This window comes from Caretta caretta, chromosome 6 (assembly GCF_965140235.1).
Source record: "Caretta caretta isolate rCarCar2 chromosome 6, rCarCar1.hap1, whole genome shotgun sequence".
Classification (NCBI taxonomy): domain Eukaryota; kingdom Metazoa; phylum Chordata; order Testudines; family Cheloniidae; genus Caretta; species Caretta caretta.
The window spans coordinates 107,954,688-107,972,786 of NC_134211.1; the positions used below are offsets into that span (position 1 = coordinate 107,954,688).

Below are 18,099 nucleotides of genomic sequence, written 5' to 3' on the forward strand. Positions count from 1 at the left end.
CAACTGGGTTTTCCCTGTGATTACAAGTTCATAACTGTCTTAGATTCAGAACCATAACGAAGGCAGGTAAAGAAGCTGTTTCTTTATACAGCTTGGAGCCTTTGATCTTGGTCTTTGGTGACCGGTAAACAGCAGACAAAGACCCTCCCCTCAGAGTGTAGCTTCAATGTGCTAGGTGTTTGCATAAATGGAGTTGGGTAATTTGCATTAACCTCTCCCTAGCGTATCCCAGGAAATCCACTTAACAGTTATTGTCCCAAAAGTCCATTTTGGCTGCAAAATTTTCAGTATGTCCTTTGAACTCCCAGCCCTCACATCACATCTTCCCCCAAAGGTTATATACAATCCCGTTCCAGGACCACACGAATACGTAACCTTAAGACACTAAGGTTTTTTAGTGACATGGCAGGAAATGGCCATATCTGTAACACCTTCCATAAAGGGGAAAAGTTCAACAGTAACATATAAAGTAAATTAAAAAAATCTGGCATGGATTCTCCATCAGCCACCCAAGCTCTCAAGTGAAAACTACCCCATTAACAAAGAGCTGGTCTACACTACACAGGTCAATATAAGGCAGCTTATGTTGACTTAATTACGTCAGTGTCTACACTACAGCCTTCCTCACACCGATGTAAGGCCTGGTCTACACTGGGGGGGAGATTGATCTAAGTTACACAACTTCAGTTATTCACGTAGCTGAAGTCGACATATTTACATCTACTTACCATGGTGTCTTCACTGCGGTTAGTCTAGCGCTGGTGCTCTCCCGTCGACTCTGCCTGCGCCTCTTGCCCTGGTGGAGTACCGGAGTTGACAGGAGAGCGCTCGGCGGATGCGATAAATCGACCCCCGCTGGATTGATTGTGGCCCCTCGATCCAGCAGGTAATGTAGACAAGCCCTAAGAGCCCTACTTCACCGACATAATAACTCCACCTCCATGAGAGACATAAGGCTTATGTTGTGTAGTTAGGGCAATGTAGTATCCCTTACATCATCAGGATGTAAAATTGACAAGAAAGCCAGGCAGCTAGAGCCCAGCTGCCCCCAGCTCTCCTGGCTATCTGGGTGGCTGGACCCCCACTCCCAGCTGGGAACTGTGGCAAGAAGCCCCAGTGGCTTCAGAGATCGCTCCCGGGGGCAAGAAGCCCCAGGCTGCTTCCCCCGGCTCCCAAAGAGGTACGGGGAGGGGAGAAGCCCTGGGTGGCTTCCCTTGCTCCTGACGGAAAATGGGGAGCAGAGGGGAGGGTCAGCCCACCAGGAGCCTGCAAGCCTGTGGGGCAGCTGGGTTCCTGGCAGGGAGCTGCCAGTGGAGCTGAGAGACTGGGCTTTCAGCTCCCTACACTGGCCTTCTTAGATCGGTGGAAGCGCTCCTGGTGAGGGCGCGCACCACTGACTCTAAGAGGGTAGTGTGGACATGCACAACTGCAGTAATTACTGCGGTGGCTGTAAGCTGACTTAATAACAGCTTGACTTACATTTCTGGTATAGACATACCCAAAAGCCCTTGAACATCTGTAACAAGTGTTAAAAGTGGTACTTTGAATACAGATTCTGAGCTTCCCTGGACCTGCAGCCTACATGTATTGGCTCTAGTCATCCTGTCCATGTACTTACTTTAGATTCAGAGCCTTTGCTTCCTTAATTATGATGAATTAGTGATTTCTGTCTGTTGCTTCTGTACTGCGTCAGCCATTCTTCAATTACACTGCACTAGATCTGTTCAAGTTTGCTAATGTGCTTTCTAGCTCCTAGTTCTTTTTAAGGCTCAGGACTGTTGTAATACATGGTCAACATCTAGTAATCCAGCAATACATTTTAGTAATTTCTAACTCTTTGGGAGACTTTAAGAGATATAGATCCTTCAGACCACCACTTCAAGCTATAACTATCACTTACTTGGCAAAAATAACTGGTCAGTATGTACCTTTGATGATTATCTGTACTGAGAAATTGATCTGTCAAAAAACTGTAACACATCAACTGGCTGGAATGAAAGACCATATGTCTGGCTCCGGTGGTTCTGGAATTGAGCCCAAAAGGGAAACACGTATTTGTATGTTGCCAGTTGTGCTGTAGTTCCATAATGTTCCTAGACTAGTACTAAGTGGTATCTACTGTAGACCCTTGTTACCAGTGTGATCTGATAGGGCCCTACACATCTATCCCACCCTCCAAACAGCTGACAGCTTGAGTTTTAGAGTGGACTGTCTACAGATTCCCTGGGGTGGGGAGGGGGAAGGCAGCTGGTCTCCTTCCTCACTTTTCTCACTTTATCTGTTCCTATCCCATCCTCCTGTAATATGGAGTCACAGACTAGAAAGCAAGTGCTGAAGATCTTTTCTTATTGGCTGCTTTCCCCTTTTCATTTGTTTAACTCCTGGTATACTGGTCAGCAATCTCGATGGATTCATGTGACTAGGGAGAAAACTGAATGAGGATCTGAATAATGTACTTCACATAAGACCCTACATAACCTAGGACTGGCTCTACTACCAATGCCATCTCCATGATGTGTTACTTTTTAGTCACTTAACAATTCTACAAATAGTTGGTCTAAAGACTCTGAGATAAATTCAGACCTGTTGTTAACAGGTTTAACTCTACTGAAGCCAAAGCAGTTACACACATGTACACCAGATCTGAATTTGGCCCTCTGACTCAACTAAATCACTTTCCTACAAATGGAGCATTTATAAATTTCTTAGAGTAAATATCCCTTCAGACATACAGGAGTGCAGGAACATGTGTGGAAGCATGAACACTGACTTCCTGGCTCTTTGTGGGAAAGGATCTGCTCCCTTTTCCTTTGCAATGGAATCTATTTTTTCCTCGACTGATGAGGAAAAACTAACAGAAGAGGCATTGCTGCTTGATAAGTTCCTATTTCATAAGCAATAATTTTTCATTAGTTCAGAAAAATGGCTTTTGTCTCTAGGTGGCTGTTGCAGAATGGCTTTGTTTTTCTGATTTTTTTTTTTTTTTTTTACAGTAGTATACCTTGTAAGAGATGCTACAGATGCATCCTTCTCACACTCATAAATTGTGTGGTTTTAGTTTGGTCTTCAAAAAGTCAATTTTATTACTACATGCAACTTCTCAGAGACATTGCCTGGAGACATGAAGACTTGGTTGAACAGGTGTTTTCACTTGTTGTTTCAAGGTAGCAGTTCAGTACCCAGATAGTCCCTTCATAAAGTATATGTACATTGCTGACCATGTCTGCAGTGAGGTTCTGGCCTATCCAATACTGTGATGCCAGTTTCCGGGCATGTCTTTCCCTTTGTCTAGGGTACCAGGTGCTTCACCGTGACATATTTATTTTCTTTCAAATGTTTTCTATACAACATATTAAATAATATTACTTGAATTTTGCAGATTTTCATAATGTATTGGAACTCTTCATTATACAATTGTGCATGATAACATTTGTGTATCTTTCTAGACTACATAACACAGTTTAAGCTAATGAGAGTATTGACAAACATCATTTTGCATATGTTGGATCTGGTCTGATGACATGAAGAGTGTTTATTACAGCTGTGGTATGCCTCAGTTTAAAGAACATTTAACACTGAAATCTCAGCCACAGCACATCACACAGGATCCCATTCAAGTAACATACACTTGCTGAGTCACATTCACTTGGTGGAAGTTAGAATTTAGTCTGACCAAGATCATAAGTTTTCAGATTATTAAACCTAAATTTATGTTGGCAGGGGAAGCTTCAGCCTTGATTGGAGAGACCATATCAGCTGTTTTTACACTTGTGAGAACTAGGACACTGCAGAAAGTTTACAGTTCAGTGCCTGGGAGATAAAGACAAATTGGCCTGTACTAGATAAGCTTAGAAACAAGCCATTTAAAAAGGAGAGTGGCAGTCCAGATTTTAAAAATCAAAAGCTAATCATTGTGAGAGATAGGATGGAGACCTTCTAGGTATGACAGTGGCATTACATGTTCCCTACCTTTCTGATTATTGTATTGTTTAATGTACTTGTCATGGAAAGAGAATTTCCAAAGATTTAAAATAAGCTTCTCTGGAGGTGGCCCTTGGAGTGGCCAAATCAAAATGACAGATACAGTACAGTTATTCTTGAGAGAGACAAAATTCTTATTGCTCACATGAAATTGTGTTGGGTTGTAACCTAGAGGCAAAAAATTAATCAATATACTTTAGGTAAAAACTTACTTACTGTGATAACGTATTTTTAAAAAGTCACGACCAATTACAAATCAAACTACCAAAACAGAGGATTCTGGAAAACCTGTTCTAAGGAAATATATGCTACAACTGGCACCTAAGCCTTTGATTTTGCATTTTGAAGAAGAATAAACTTCGGAAACAAGCTTCCTGTTGTAGTGGAGTGTGCAGGAATGTGAAGAAATAGATTTTAGTAGTCCCTTAAGAGAAGTTAAAGTTGATTTGTACTATGACCTGGGCTATTAAGATATTAACATATACCCCTCTCTGGTCTTATCAGACTTCAAACCAGACTTAAATTGATATAGAAATGGCACATAGTAATAATTTAAAAACTCTTTACATTGTGGTATAACACTAGTAAGACTTGTATACGTATAATGAAGTGGAGAGTGGATCCATGAGGTCTCTCTACATATGTATTTTTAATGTATGTCAGCATTGTATCAGTAAGTCACTGCATGTATTCAGTTGAATATATTGATGTGTGCCTCATACCTCACTCTGTGTGCCTCATACCTCACTCTGTTGAGTATAAAAATATACTTGTATTTTTTATATATATATCAGTAAAAGGTTGGTGATTACTGTTAGTATATTTGAGCTGCTTGTTCTTGTTTTGAGAAAAAGATCAAATGAGAATATTAAATAGGTCTAACATGGTGAAACGACTTAAAATTTTACTGAATATCCTTTTTTAGAGCCCATTTTGAAAAAGGGGGCATTTAGAAGTCATTGTATTGATGGCGAAGGACAATAGAATATTATAACGTACCACCATAATAATCTATTGAGTAGTCTGTTAGCAAGATGAAGTTCTTCCTCAGAGCTCTCTGAAGCGCAGCAAGTTCCACTAGCTATCAAACCAGCTCCTTAACCTTCTAACCTTGTTCTGAAAAGAGACGAGTGAGGATCAATCCATGATACAGCTTAGTTTATTTTTTGCTCTCATCTCAAAAGTAGGATTAAGGGTTTGGCTAATTTATGAGTAAATGCTAGAATTAATTTAATAGTCAGACAGGCCTTTGAGGGTATAAAGCACTAAATAAATAAGTATTATTTTTCTTATTACTGGAGAGATGAAAATCCATGCTAGTCATTTTGATTTTTGAGAGAGAGGTACATTTTAACTATAACAGCAACTTAGTCTATTGAAATCAAGAACTCATAAAAATAAATCCATCTAGCCAAATTTTTATAAAGATAAGGCAGTCATCCCAATACTCTTTGCTTGATTAAAGCAGAATTTCAGCTTCTTACCTGGAGTGGATAAATCTTTCATTTGATACTATTGCCTGTTTGTGTTAGAAAGAACTATATAACAATGACTGTCTTAATACTCTTGTTACTATGGTTCACCAGCAGTGTGTTGTTGAAATTAAAATCTTTATTTAAACTCATGTTTTTTGTAAGGGAGAATTTAATACCACAGAATTTGCTCATTTGTTTGGGTCATAGGAACCTTGAAAAATTGAGCACACTTGGGCTACTATAATGATTTGACTACATAAATATAGAAACAACAGATATTAGCTACCAATATCCATATGATTTTGTTTGTAAGTTGCAAAAACATAGGTCTCTCTGCCTCTTAAAAGTAAAGAGAATCTCTTTAGAACCAGCCACGACAGGCAAGGCAATTACAAACTGATAAACCTGTTAGCAGGTCTGCCATACTCACTCCAGTATGAGCAATGACTAGAATATAAAAATATGAATAAATTATGTGGGTTTTTTGAGGTACTATTATTTTATTCCCTGTTTAGCTCTTTCATATACATGTTAATTTTGACATGACATGACAAAAATCTGCCAAAACATTTAACCACTATATGCTTCAGTTTTCTTCTCTAATCTGTAGAATTCTACAGCTCATTCTTTGTAGATTGTGACATAAAGATAGTAAGCCACTACTTACTTTTCATATTTTTCAGATATTATAATGGCAGGTGAAACATTGTGGTTCTCCAGATACATAATAACAACATAGTATCAAATATGCTTAAACATTTATGCAAATGAAAACGTTGTAATATCAGACATCAAAGTGAAAGACCCAGGTTCATTATTTAACTCAAACTTCCACTGACTTGTAACTGGCAGGGTATTGCAAAGATACCTTCGGCGTTGTTAGAGGTAAAGTCAGGACTTGCCACTGCAGCACTCCATGCCATGTGATATATGCAGCAGTAAAATAAACAGCTTGCTCAACCCTCAGGTAGTAAACAACTACCATCTACTGATTAGACATTTATATAACTAAATTAGAACTGGGTGAATAATTTATTAAGTTAATTTTACCTCTTTCCCCTTTGGGGATTTGTCGAGAAGCAACTTTTTCTCAATTTTTTTTTATCTGAAATTATTTGCCAAATAGATCTTAGGTTAGACTGTGCACAAAGGAAAACAGTGTGGCACTGAATACAGGAAACACTGCATTAGGTAATTTTTAGTGGATTTCCAAATGTACTAGTTTTTTCCTCAAATATAAAAAGAGGAGTTTACTCTACACAAAGACTGCGGGGGCTTAGTTTGTTACTGAGTAAGCAATTTTAATTGTGTTTTTACTATTACTGTCTCTTGCTATAAATGTATACTTCCTTTGAAATCTTATAGGATCCAGCACAGTCTTCTGGTTTTCATCCTTCAGGGTCTGTTGTTGCAATAGGAACACTAACTGGAAGGTAAGAAGAACAAAAGCGCGGGTATCCATCAACAGTGGGTATCTGTCCATCTCACCAAATCAAAGTTGATATTCTTGTTTCTCCAACGAATAGTACCAAATTCTGCCCTCTGATGCCTATGCTCACCTCCTGTTGAATTCAACAGGAGCTGAAGGTATTGTTGGTGGTGTTTATTATTATTGTATTGCTATAGTGCCTAACAACCTTAGTCCAGCACCCCATTGTGTTTGACACTATACACATACAGATAAAGAAAGCCTATCTCTGCCCCAAAGAGCTTACAGTCTAAGCGTAAGACATGAGGCAGCTGATGGATGCAGTCAGACGGATGGGGGAGAACAGGGAAACAATGAGGCAGCACTGGTAGGCATGAAAAGCGGTGGTGGCAGTGCACCAGCCGCCTAACCATTCTCAGGAGTTGTTGTTGTTTTTTGTTGTTAGCATAACAGCTAATGAGAGTTTGCAGGAGGGTTCTGAAGGATGATAATGAGGTAGCTCTGTGGATCTATATGGGGAGCTCTTCCCCTCAGATGTGAGGGACAGCACAGGAGAAGACAAAAGGTATTTGCTTGAAAATTTAACATGCTGTTTTATTATTTTTACCATAGTAATGTCCAGAGCCCCCAACCAAATTTTGGTGAAGGCTGCATTGTGCTAGGCACTGGACAAGCACATAGATAGTAAAGAGACAGTGTCTGCCAGGAGAGCTTAAAACTTAAATAGACGAGACAGGTGAGGGAGAAAAGAAGTATTACCCCCATTGTATATAGGGAACTGTGACGCAAAATCGCATAGGGAATCAGTGGCGGAGCCTTGATATGAACCCAGAACTCTGAAGTGCCTTAAGTACAAAACCCTCCTTTCCTTCAAGGGTACCTGAGGGCAGAATTTTGCTCCTAATATTTAAAATATTTGCACTTCATTCTAAAATACTTTTTATTTGATGACACGTGGTTTTAGTAAGTATTGAAGCAAAATTTATTTGGTTCTATGTTTCCCTTAATACAGGGGCGGGCAAACTTTTTGGGCTGAGGGCCACATCTGGGTGGGGAAATTGTATGCAGGGCCGGGGCAGCGGGTTGGGGTGCGGGAGGCAGTGCAGGGTGTGGGAGGGGGTGCAGTGTGCAGGAACGGGCTCAGGGCAAGGGATTGGGGCAGAGGAGAGGTGCGGGGTATATGAGGGGGCTCAGGGAAGGGGGTTGGGGTGCAGGAGGGGTGCGGACTTCGGGAGGGAGCTTAAGGCAGGGAGTTGGGGTGCAGCAGGGGTGCAGGGTGCAGCAGGGGCCTTAGGGCAGGGAGTTGGGGGGTGGGGTGCAGGAGGGGTTCAGGCTCCAGCCCGGCGCTGCTTACCTAAAGTGGCTCCAGGGTGGCAGGCTGCATGCCTGCCCTGGCCCCATGAGGCGCCGCTCTGGGAAGTGGCCAGAACCAAGTCCCTGCACAGCCCCTGGGGTGGGGGGAGGCACAGGGCTCCACGTGCTGCCCTTGCCATGCCTCCAGGTACCTTCCCTGAAGCTCCCATTGGCCGCGGTTCCCCTTTCCCAGCCAATGGGAGCTGCAGGGGGCGGTGCCTGGAGGCAAGGGCAATGCACAGAGCCCTCTTTTCCTCCCCAGCCCCGCCACAGGGACGTGGTGCTGGCCACTTCTGAGAGCAGCACGGGGCCTGCGGCACCACAGGGGGCAATCCCGCAGGCCAGTTCCAAAGACCTGGCGGGCCGGATTCGGCCCGCGGGCCGTAGTTTGCCCACCCCTGCCTTAATATCTAAATAAAAGTGAGATGTTTTGGGAGCAGTCTTTATTTTTGATACTTAATAAACTGAAATCAGCATTGAAATGCAGATTTTCAAAGTGAAATAGTTGTAAGTATTTGTAGAAACATGTCCAGAGAACAATGTATAACAAAGCCCCAATCCACCTCATAGGAGATTTATTATGATCTAATTTTTATTTATTTAATATATAGTGGTCCTGATTCTCAGTAACACTAAGCCACCTTTACACTTTTCTGGCCTTTAAAGTAGATATAAATGTAATTAAATTACATTTAATTAAATTAAATGTCCAAATACTGTACAAGGGCCTTAAAGAATGTGGTCCAAGATACACAAGATACACGAAAGTATACATCAATCATACTTGCATATAACCAGTGACAATTTGTAAAATGATAATAAAATCTGAATGTAGACATCTGCCTCAATAGTTGATTGATATTCTGTTTATCTACTGTTGAAAATGTTACTTTCAGTTGGCTACAAATAACGCAGAAAATGTCCCCTTCCTATTCTTTTCCTTTTAGTGCAAAACATATGGAAGACTGTTATTTTGACATAATGAACAGTTGATTAAAACTACTGTAGATTTGCATTCCTTACTGAGCAATTTATTGGCCTTTTTCTGTGTTTACAACAGGTGGTTTGTGTTTGACACAGAAACAAAAGATTTGGTCACTGTACACACAGATGGAAATGAACAGCTGTCTGTAATGCGTTATTCACCAGGTTTGACACACTCTACTTACTTGTTAAAAAAAGAAGTGATTGTATGCAATATAGGGTTCATTTTTAAAATTCCTCACATATGTTTAAATTGGGTATAAATACATGAGTTGAAATCCAGCCTCCTGAGTCAATGGAGCCAGGATTTTACCCAGAGGCTTTAACTCTAATTTCCTGTTGTTTGCCCCTTCAGATCTTGATGTTTAGCAGAAATCAGCTCTCTCACTTAGATGTGCATGTAGTACCATGTTCAGGTTGGCTTTTTTCTCAGTTTCCTTATGAGATTTAACTTCAATATTTGCTATATAAAGCTGCTGTTTTATTTGCAGTGAATCGTATTCCATCAAACAAGGAGAAGAAGAAAATTGCTTTTTTAAATTTATTAATAAAAGTTTTATGAACAATGCCCATTGTCCATGACACACTAGAACTTCATAGATTAGTTTAATTCTTTATTGTGGGTATAATTATAATTCACTTTTTTATAGATGGAAACTTCTTGGCGATAGGTTCCCATGACAACTGTATCTATATATATGGTGTTAATGAAAATGGGAGAAAATATAGTAGAATTGGCAAATGCTCAGTAAGTGACCTCCTTACTATTTATTCACGAATAACAAATAAGCATGTATACTTTATAGTACATATTAATATACTGGGATATGCTATGTTACTGGAATTAATACAATACACTTCTCTTCATAGGGTCATTCCAGCTTCATTACTCACTTGGACTGGTCTGTTAATTCACAGTACCTTGTGTCCAATTCAGGGGACTATGAAATCTTATACTGTGAGTAACAATGGTTTTCTGTGCTTTGTGCAGAGTTGATTGTAGGATAGCTAATGAATTTTTAATTGATCATATAATCACTAGGCTGGAACATATATTTTAATTAGTTGCTACTTTTTAGCTTAAATCAACTCCCATGCAGCTTAAAAACTGAAAATGTCATCATTTGTTTCTCTTTCTGTAGGGATCCCCTCTACTTGTAAACAAGTAGTGAGTGTTGAGGCAACTAGAGATATAGAATGGGTTACTTACACCTGTACTTTAGGATTCCATGTTTTTGGTAAGTTGTTTTTTTCTCCCTCTCACAAACTTATGATTCTTTGCTTTTCCAATTAGCTAACATTCAGACTGTCATCTTTATTTGAAACATTACTATTCAGATTTCAAAGTGCAAATATAAAACTTCTGTTGCACAATTTTTATCACCATCGTCCTCCTATTTTGATCCAGGAGACCTCTGATTTAATATTCTTGGTAGCTTTAGATACAATTATTAATTTGCAACACAAGTGAAAACCAATCACAAGCTACCTGCTATGACAAATTACAATTGTTTTTAGAAGCCATGTTTTACAATTAGAGAATTTTCATTTATGTATTTGTATTCCTACAGCACCAAAGACCCCATTCAGGATCAAGTTCCATTGAGTTAAATGCTGTATAAACAGTGTACAATCCAGTCCCATTGTACACGGTTCTTTACAAACAGTGACAGTCCCTGCCCCAAAGAGCTGATAGTGTAAATTGAGACATTCATAAGAAGTGAGTGAAATGAACAAAAAGAGAAAGGAAAAGGAGGACAAATTCAACAAAAATAAGGTGTTCCAGTTCCAGACGGTTTTGGTTTGTTTCATTGATTTGGGGGTTGTAATTTTTTTTTTTACATATAAACAAAATAAACCCCTATTATCAACCATCATTGGTGGTTGACTGCTTTCTTGTAGGCCTCAAAGAACAGGTTTGTTTTGAGGAGGGATTTGAAGGAGAAGAAGGTACTTGCCTCACAGATTAATTCAGGGAGGGCATTCTGCATGTAAGGGGCAGCGTGGAAGAAGTCATTTGAGACGGTTGTTGGAGAATTCGATAAATGAGGACAGTTATCATTGGAGCTGAGGAAGTGGTAGAATAACACAATAAGAGATAAGTGTGTACAAACAGTTGTGAAGGGTCTTAAAAGGTGAGGACAAGATACTGAACTTGGTATGATGAAACAGGAAACCAGTGCAAAGATTTAAAAAAAAAAGTGATGTGATCAGAGCAACAGGCAAGAAAGATTATCCTAGCAGCCAAGTTTTGAATGGAACAGAGTGGGTAACATGCTGGAGAGAGACCCAGAAAAGGGAAGAGATTGCAGCCAAGAGCCTGAACTAGAGTTTTAGAACAGTGACAGAAAGAAAATGTTGAATTTTGGAAACATCATGGAAGAAGTGGCTAGATTTGGATATGCATTTGACATGCAGGTCTAGAGAGAAGACCGAGTCAAAGATGACTGGCTGTGTATTATTCTGAGATGACAAAATTATTCGCTCTGCATGGACAGCCGCCACATATATTTCAGCTTCTTAGGGCTAGGGTTTGAGAGTCTCTGACACTATTAGGGTATGTCTAAACTACGAAATTACTCCGATTTTACAGAAGTCGATTTTTGGGAACAGATTGTATAAAGTCGAGTGCATGTGTCCACACAAAGCACATTAATTCGGCGGTGTGCATGGCAAGCGTCGACATTCCGAGCGGTGCACTGTGGGTAGCTATCCAAAATGGGGCCAAAAATTTGTCGCAGGTTATGGGTAAATGTCGTCAGTCAACCCTCCCTCTGTGAAAGCAATGGCAGACAATCATTTTGCGCCTTTTTCCCTGGATTGCCCAAGCAGACGCCATAGCACGGCAAGCATGGAGTCCGTTCAGCTCACCGCAGCAGTTATGACCATTGTAAACACGTTGCGCATTATCATGCACTTTATGCAGAACCAGAACCTGAAAAACCAGGCAAGGAAGCAATGGCAGCGCGGTGACAAGAGCGATGAGGACATGGACACAGATTTCTCTAAAACCGCAGTCCCCGGCAATTTGGAGATCCTGGTGTTAATGGGGCAGGCTTATGCCATGGAATGCCAATTCTGGGCCCGGGAAACAAGCACAGACTGGTGGGACCGCATAGTGTTGCAGGTTTTGGATGATTCCCAGTGGCTCCGAAACTTTCGCATGCGTAAGGGCACTTCCATGGAACTTTGTGACTTGCATTCCCCTGCCCTGAAGTGCAAGAATACCAAGATGAGAGCAGCCCTCACAGTTGAGAAGCAAGTGGTAATAGCCCTGTGGAAGTTTGCAACGCCAGACAGCTACCAGTCAGTTGGTAATCAATTTGGAGTGGGCAAAGCTACTGTGGGGGTTGCTGTGATGCAAGTAGCCAACACAATCATTGAGCTGTTGCTATCAAAGGTAGTGACTCTGGGAAATGTGCAGGTCATACTAGATGGCTTTGCTGCAATGAGATTCCTTAACTGTGGTGGGGCTATAGACGGAACGCATATCCCTATCTTGGGACCGGACCACCAGGGCAGCCAGTACATAAGCCACAAGGGGTACTTTTCAATGGTGCTGCAAGCACTGGTGGATCACAAGGGACATTTCACCAACATCAACTTGGGATGGCCAGGAAAGGTTCATGACACTCGTGTCTTCAGGAACTCTGGTCTGTTTAAAAGGCTGCAGGAAGGGATTTACTTCCCAGACCAGAAAATAACTGTTGGGAATGTTGAAATGCCTATAGTTATCCTTGGGGACCCAGCCTACCCCTTCATGCCCTAGCTCATGAAGCCGTACACAGGCACCCTGGACAGTAGTAAGGAGCTGTTCAACTATAGGCTGAGCAAGTGCAGAATGGTGGTAGAATGTGCATTTGGACGTTTAAAGGGTCGCTGGCACAGTTTACTGACTTGCTCAGACCTCAGCAAAACCAGTATTCCCATTGTTATTGCTGCTTGCTGTGTGCTCCACAATCTCTGTGAGAGTAAGGGGGAGACGTTTATGGCGGGGTGGGAGGTTGAGGCAAATTGCCCGGCTGCTGAATACACACAGCCAGACACCAGGGCGATTAGAAGATCACAGCAGGAAGTGCTGTGCATCAGAGAAGCTTTGAAAACCAGTTTCATGACTGGCCAGTGTACCGTGTGACACTTCTGTTTGTTTCTCCTTGATGAAAACACGCCCCCTTGGTTGACTCTAATTCCCTGTAAGCCACCCACCCTCCCTGCTTCGATCACAGCTTGCTTGCAAAGGAAATAAAGTCACTATCATTTAAAAACAATGTATTCTTTATTAATTGATTCTAAAAATAGGGAGATAAGGTATGCCGCATGGGGTGTGCGAGGTATGCCGCATGGGGTGTGCGAGGAAGGTAGGAGGGAAGGAAAAGGCCACTTCAAATCTTGTTGAATGACAGCCTTTTGTTGCTTGGGCTGTCCACTGGGGTGGAATGGTTGGGTGCCCGGAGCCTCCCCCCACCACGTTTTTGGGCATCTGGGTGAGGAGGCTATTGGGAGGAGGGAGGGCAGTTAAACAGCGGCGATTTTAAGAGACCTTTATGTCGACCAAAATGGCTTCATTGTGTGGATGGGTGCAGGGTTAATTCAATTTAACGCTGCTAAATTCGACATAAACCCGTAGTGTAGACCAGGCCTTAGTGTTTTAGGTCCAGATTTTTAAAGCTATTTAGGTGTTGCTGCGCTCAGCATTGCAACAGCTAACTGATTTAGGAGCCTCAACTGTTGATGAAATGTAGGCTAAGTGCCTAAATCCTTTTTGAAAATGAGATTGAGGCTCCTATATCAGTTAGGTGTTACGATGCTGAGTGCAACAATGGCTAAATAGCTTTAAAAATCTGAGCCTTGGTGCTTAGCTTCAAAGGCTCGTATATTCCGAAATGATGCATATTTTAAAATGAGGATTCTCTAAGTAATAGTTGTATATATCAGCTTTGTAGAAATCATCTGCTGCCTTTTTCATGTATCTCAACAAATGATAACTGTGTTCCCCCCCACCCCCCCACTTAACTCCATTGGTTGCCAGTTCACTTCAGGATTTGATTCAAAACTGCCATCTATGGTTTTTATACTATAGTTCCTCCATTAACTCTATCCAGCCTGTCTTACAGACTCTCCTCCCCTTAGCTAGCTCTCTATCTTAATATAGTTTTGACTCTGTTGGTGCAAAAGCTTTCTCTCTGTCAGTACTAGCATCTAGAACAGCTTTTCTCTACTTCTTAACTTAATTTCTTTAACCTTGTTCATAATTTTATCCCAGAAGAAAGTACATTTGTTTTTCCTTTGCATATGTCTCTTTATTTATTTTTTACATCGTGATCATGCAAAGGGATATTCCTGCACAGAGTCTCATTGAAGTCAATTGAATTTGGGGAATCAGTATTTTCCTTTGTTATTATATTGTTTACATTAATCCTTTCAACTGTTTTGGGAGAGTTTGTATAAAAGATGCTATACAGAATAAAATGTATATCAGTGATTAAAAACATGAAACCACTTCCTTTCCGTATATCTGAAGTCATTGCAGATTTATAAGTGGGGGGGGGGGGAGGAATTGCTCTTAAACACTGAATGTCATAATAATTTAATGCTCAACAAAACAAAAAACCACCCCTGACTACAACATTGGACTCTCTCAAATGATTAAGCAACCTCTATGCTGAGTATGGGAGTAGATCAAATCTAAAGTACAAAAAACATTAAAAAACTTAAGCAGCAAATAGCTATACACAATGCTGTATAAAAAGAAAATTTAATTTTCCATAACCTGTTTTATTATATTTTTACAGCACACAAAAGCATGCAAGTGTTTTACAGACCAAACACAAAAACCTTATCCTTCCCCTGAAGAACTTACAATCTAATTTTAGAGGTGACATAATATGTGAGACCAACAAGCAATAGGGGACTGGGATGAGGAAGAAGGGTTATCGTAACAAAAGCATGTGATAATTCAGTTATAACAAGCTCAAATCTTCTTGATCGTTCATTAGTCACTTTATTATTATTTTTAATGGTATAATTCTTGTAAACACCACAGGTGGGGTTTTAGGATGAATTTGAGTGAGGAGAACCTGGTGGCTGTACCTTTTTAAAAAGCCTCCTATCTGTGAACTATATAAGAAGTCATTCATTATCTGTAAATTGTGGAGAAGGGAAGGGGAAAAGCAGTAGTTTAAAATTGTACCTCCTGTTGTTGTCTCTTATGTACACATATATTATGATATAATACCTGAAGGCTCACAGCTGAGGCCCCAGTTCAGCAAAACACTGCTTACATCCTCCTTGTTCAGCACAGGACTAATGCATGTGCTTCATTGCCATTCAGATTTTGGGTCTTATGCACATGTTTAAAGTTAAGTATTTGGTCTTCTGAGTCAGAGCCTGAATCACTAGTAATTTTGAGGGATTTGGAGGTTGGTTGATTTTAAACAGGTGGCCTCTTCATTAATGTCATAACAAAAAATTTAACTAACATTTCTGTTCTGTATGTGTAGCAGAAATATTAAATTAGTCACTACATGTTTTCAGGTGTATGGCCAGAAGGTTCAGATGGAACAGACATCAATGCTGTCTGTCGATCACATGAGAGAAAACTGCTATCAACAGGGGATGATTTTGGCAAAGTACATCTCTTCTCTTATCCGTGTTCACAATTTAGGGTAAGATATTTACTTTAATAGAGTGCAATCTTGCAAACCTTTACAAACATGGGAAATTTTGTTCCTCTGCTGTCAAAAAACCCAACGTTAAATCAATGGGACTACTTATATGTATAAGTGTGGATTGGCACTTTAATATAGAAGTCTGAATTTTAAAATAGTCTGACTTCATTGATAGAAATAAGGTGACAGTTTTATTTAATTGTAGTTTGAATGTTATACATAATTAAATATTTGTTACAGTAATGTATATTATTTATCTGCAGTAATAACATCCTGTATTGATATTTTCCAGGCTCCAAGCCATGTGTATGGTGGACATAGTAGTCATGTAACTAATGTAGATTTTCTGTGTGAAGACACCCATCTCATCTCCACAGGTGGAAAAGATACAAGTATTATGCAGTGGCGAGTCATTTAGAGGAAACATCGGTGTGAACACACACAGTCATGAGATGACCATGCACAGAAGTTCTGTACAAACTGTATATTTAAAACTTAAACAGTACATTTGCAGTTTAGCCTGGTCACTGTGATTCTGTTTAAAAATTCTTACAGACCTCAGGAAAATTAAGCCCTGTGCTGGTTATCTTACTCAGTTTAGTGATTCATTAGGTATCACTCCTAAAGAATGAGCTATATTTTTCTTTTGTTGTACAATATATGCAGCAGTACAAGTTTAATATAAAAAAATGTGGCTTGAAAGTTTTCAATACAGTGATATCAGCGGAACTGGTGACTATCTTAACTGTTTTCTACAAACTCTACTAAAATGGTCACAAAAATGCCTTTCAGAATACTGTATATACATGCTTAATTGTCTCACTGTCTACACTTTGTACTGTATATCTACCTATTTAGAAAAATCTATGGCAACATTGAGGTTTCTGATGGATGGTGATGAATTCATACTAAAGGAATAACCCAAGCTAGAAGACACAGAATAATTAACATGTTACATATGAAAATGTGAATGTTAGAATTCAGTAATTTGCATTTTCTTGCGAATAACAAATCTTTAAATTCCACCACTGAGGAACTACATTCTCTTTCAAATCAGCAGGTTATACTCCAGTTTAACTTGAATATCTCAAAAGGGTTTAAAGATGTTTATCTAGTTCAGGTATTCAGTGTAAGCTTAAATTAAAAAAATCTTTTTGACTTGTACATGAACAACTGCTTATCAAAAACAAAAAGCAAAACTTGACCACATCCCCACTATTGGTTAATATATTTAACTAATATGTATATTAATCAGCATGATGCTATATTGTACATGTATAAGATTTTAGCAGTTCATTATAAATGGTAAGGCAATCTAGGCTTTACTTTTTTATGCTTATGGATATTGTATATTTGTATTTTAAGACCAAGTAGACCAAGTCTAAAGATATCTTTTAAAATGTACCATAAACCTGCAGAGGGAAAAGGAAGCATTGGAAGCCTACATGAAATATTAATGTGTAACTTCTGACCCCTGTGTTTTGTGCATGGATGGATATTTATAGTATGACATAAGATTGTGTTTTGCAATGAAGTAATAGTGGAGGTGGTATAAAATGGTTAAGAAGGCCTTATCAATTTTGATTGTGAAACAGATTGAAATTTATTGTTTACCTTGAGGAATGTATCTAAAGAATTTAAAAGAGCAGAATAATAAGCAGACTCTGAAAAGTTAATATTAAAGCTTTGCTTGTAATGAACAGTAAACATTTTAATTCTCTGAACTCTAAAACACTGGTTGTTTGTTTAGAGTGGTTAAATGAAATGGAATCAATGAATTTTGAAACCTTTTTTATTACATTGCCACCTGCTATACTGAAAGTGCAGGACAATAATAAATCATGTATTAAAGTGCTTTGTTTTGATGTATCCTTCCTGTGCAATTTAACATAAATTCATTTCTATATTAAAGCTTTACTGTGATCTGCTTTCACTTAATGGGATACATTTTAAATTCCAAACCAGATGTGAAAAGATTGTTGGGGAATGAAATCTGAGTTTTTGTGTATGTAATTATTTGCATACCTATAGAGGATGCTTTTGAAGATTTGACCAATACTGTGTTCATATAGGGTGAAAGTCAAGAGGACCAGGATTTCAACCTACAAGTTTATTTCTTGATTCTAACTGCTTAATACAACAAAACATTTCAAAGTTCTGCTGTTTATTTCTGTACTTTCCTTATATTGTGGAAGAGAGATGTTTTTCA

The 18,099-nt window shown here is 39.5% G+C and overlaps 1 protein-coding gene across 3 annotated transcripts in view; it reads left to right on the plus strand.

Moving 5' to 3' along the window:
• Window positions 1–17,801, plus strand: part of EML1 (EMAP like 1) — a 199,599-nt gene extending 181,798 nt beyond the window's left edge. For all 3 annotated transcript variants that reach the window (XM_048855472.2, XM_048855471.2, XM_048855473.2), the window contains 7 exons: window positions 6,822–6,889; window positions 9,299–9,387; window positions 9,873–9,970; window positions 10,093–10,180; window positions 10,365–10,460; window positions 15,757–15,887; window positions 16,183–17,801. In XM_048855472.2, coding sequence (XP_048711429.1) covers window positions 6,822–6,889; window positions 9,299–9,387; window positions 9,873–9,970; window positions 10,093–10,180; window positions 10,365–10,460; window positions 15,757–15,887; window positions 16,183–16,308 — 696 coding nt within the window. In that variant the 3' untranslated portion in view covers window positions 16,309–17,801. The remainder of the gene's footprint in view (window positions 1–6,821; window positions 6,890–9,298; window positions 9,388–9,872; window positions 9,971–10,092; window positions 10,181–10,364; window positions 10,461–15,756; window positions 15,888–16,182) is intronic.
• Window positions 17,802–18,099: the final 298 nt, after the last annotated feature.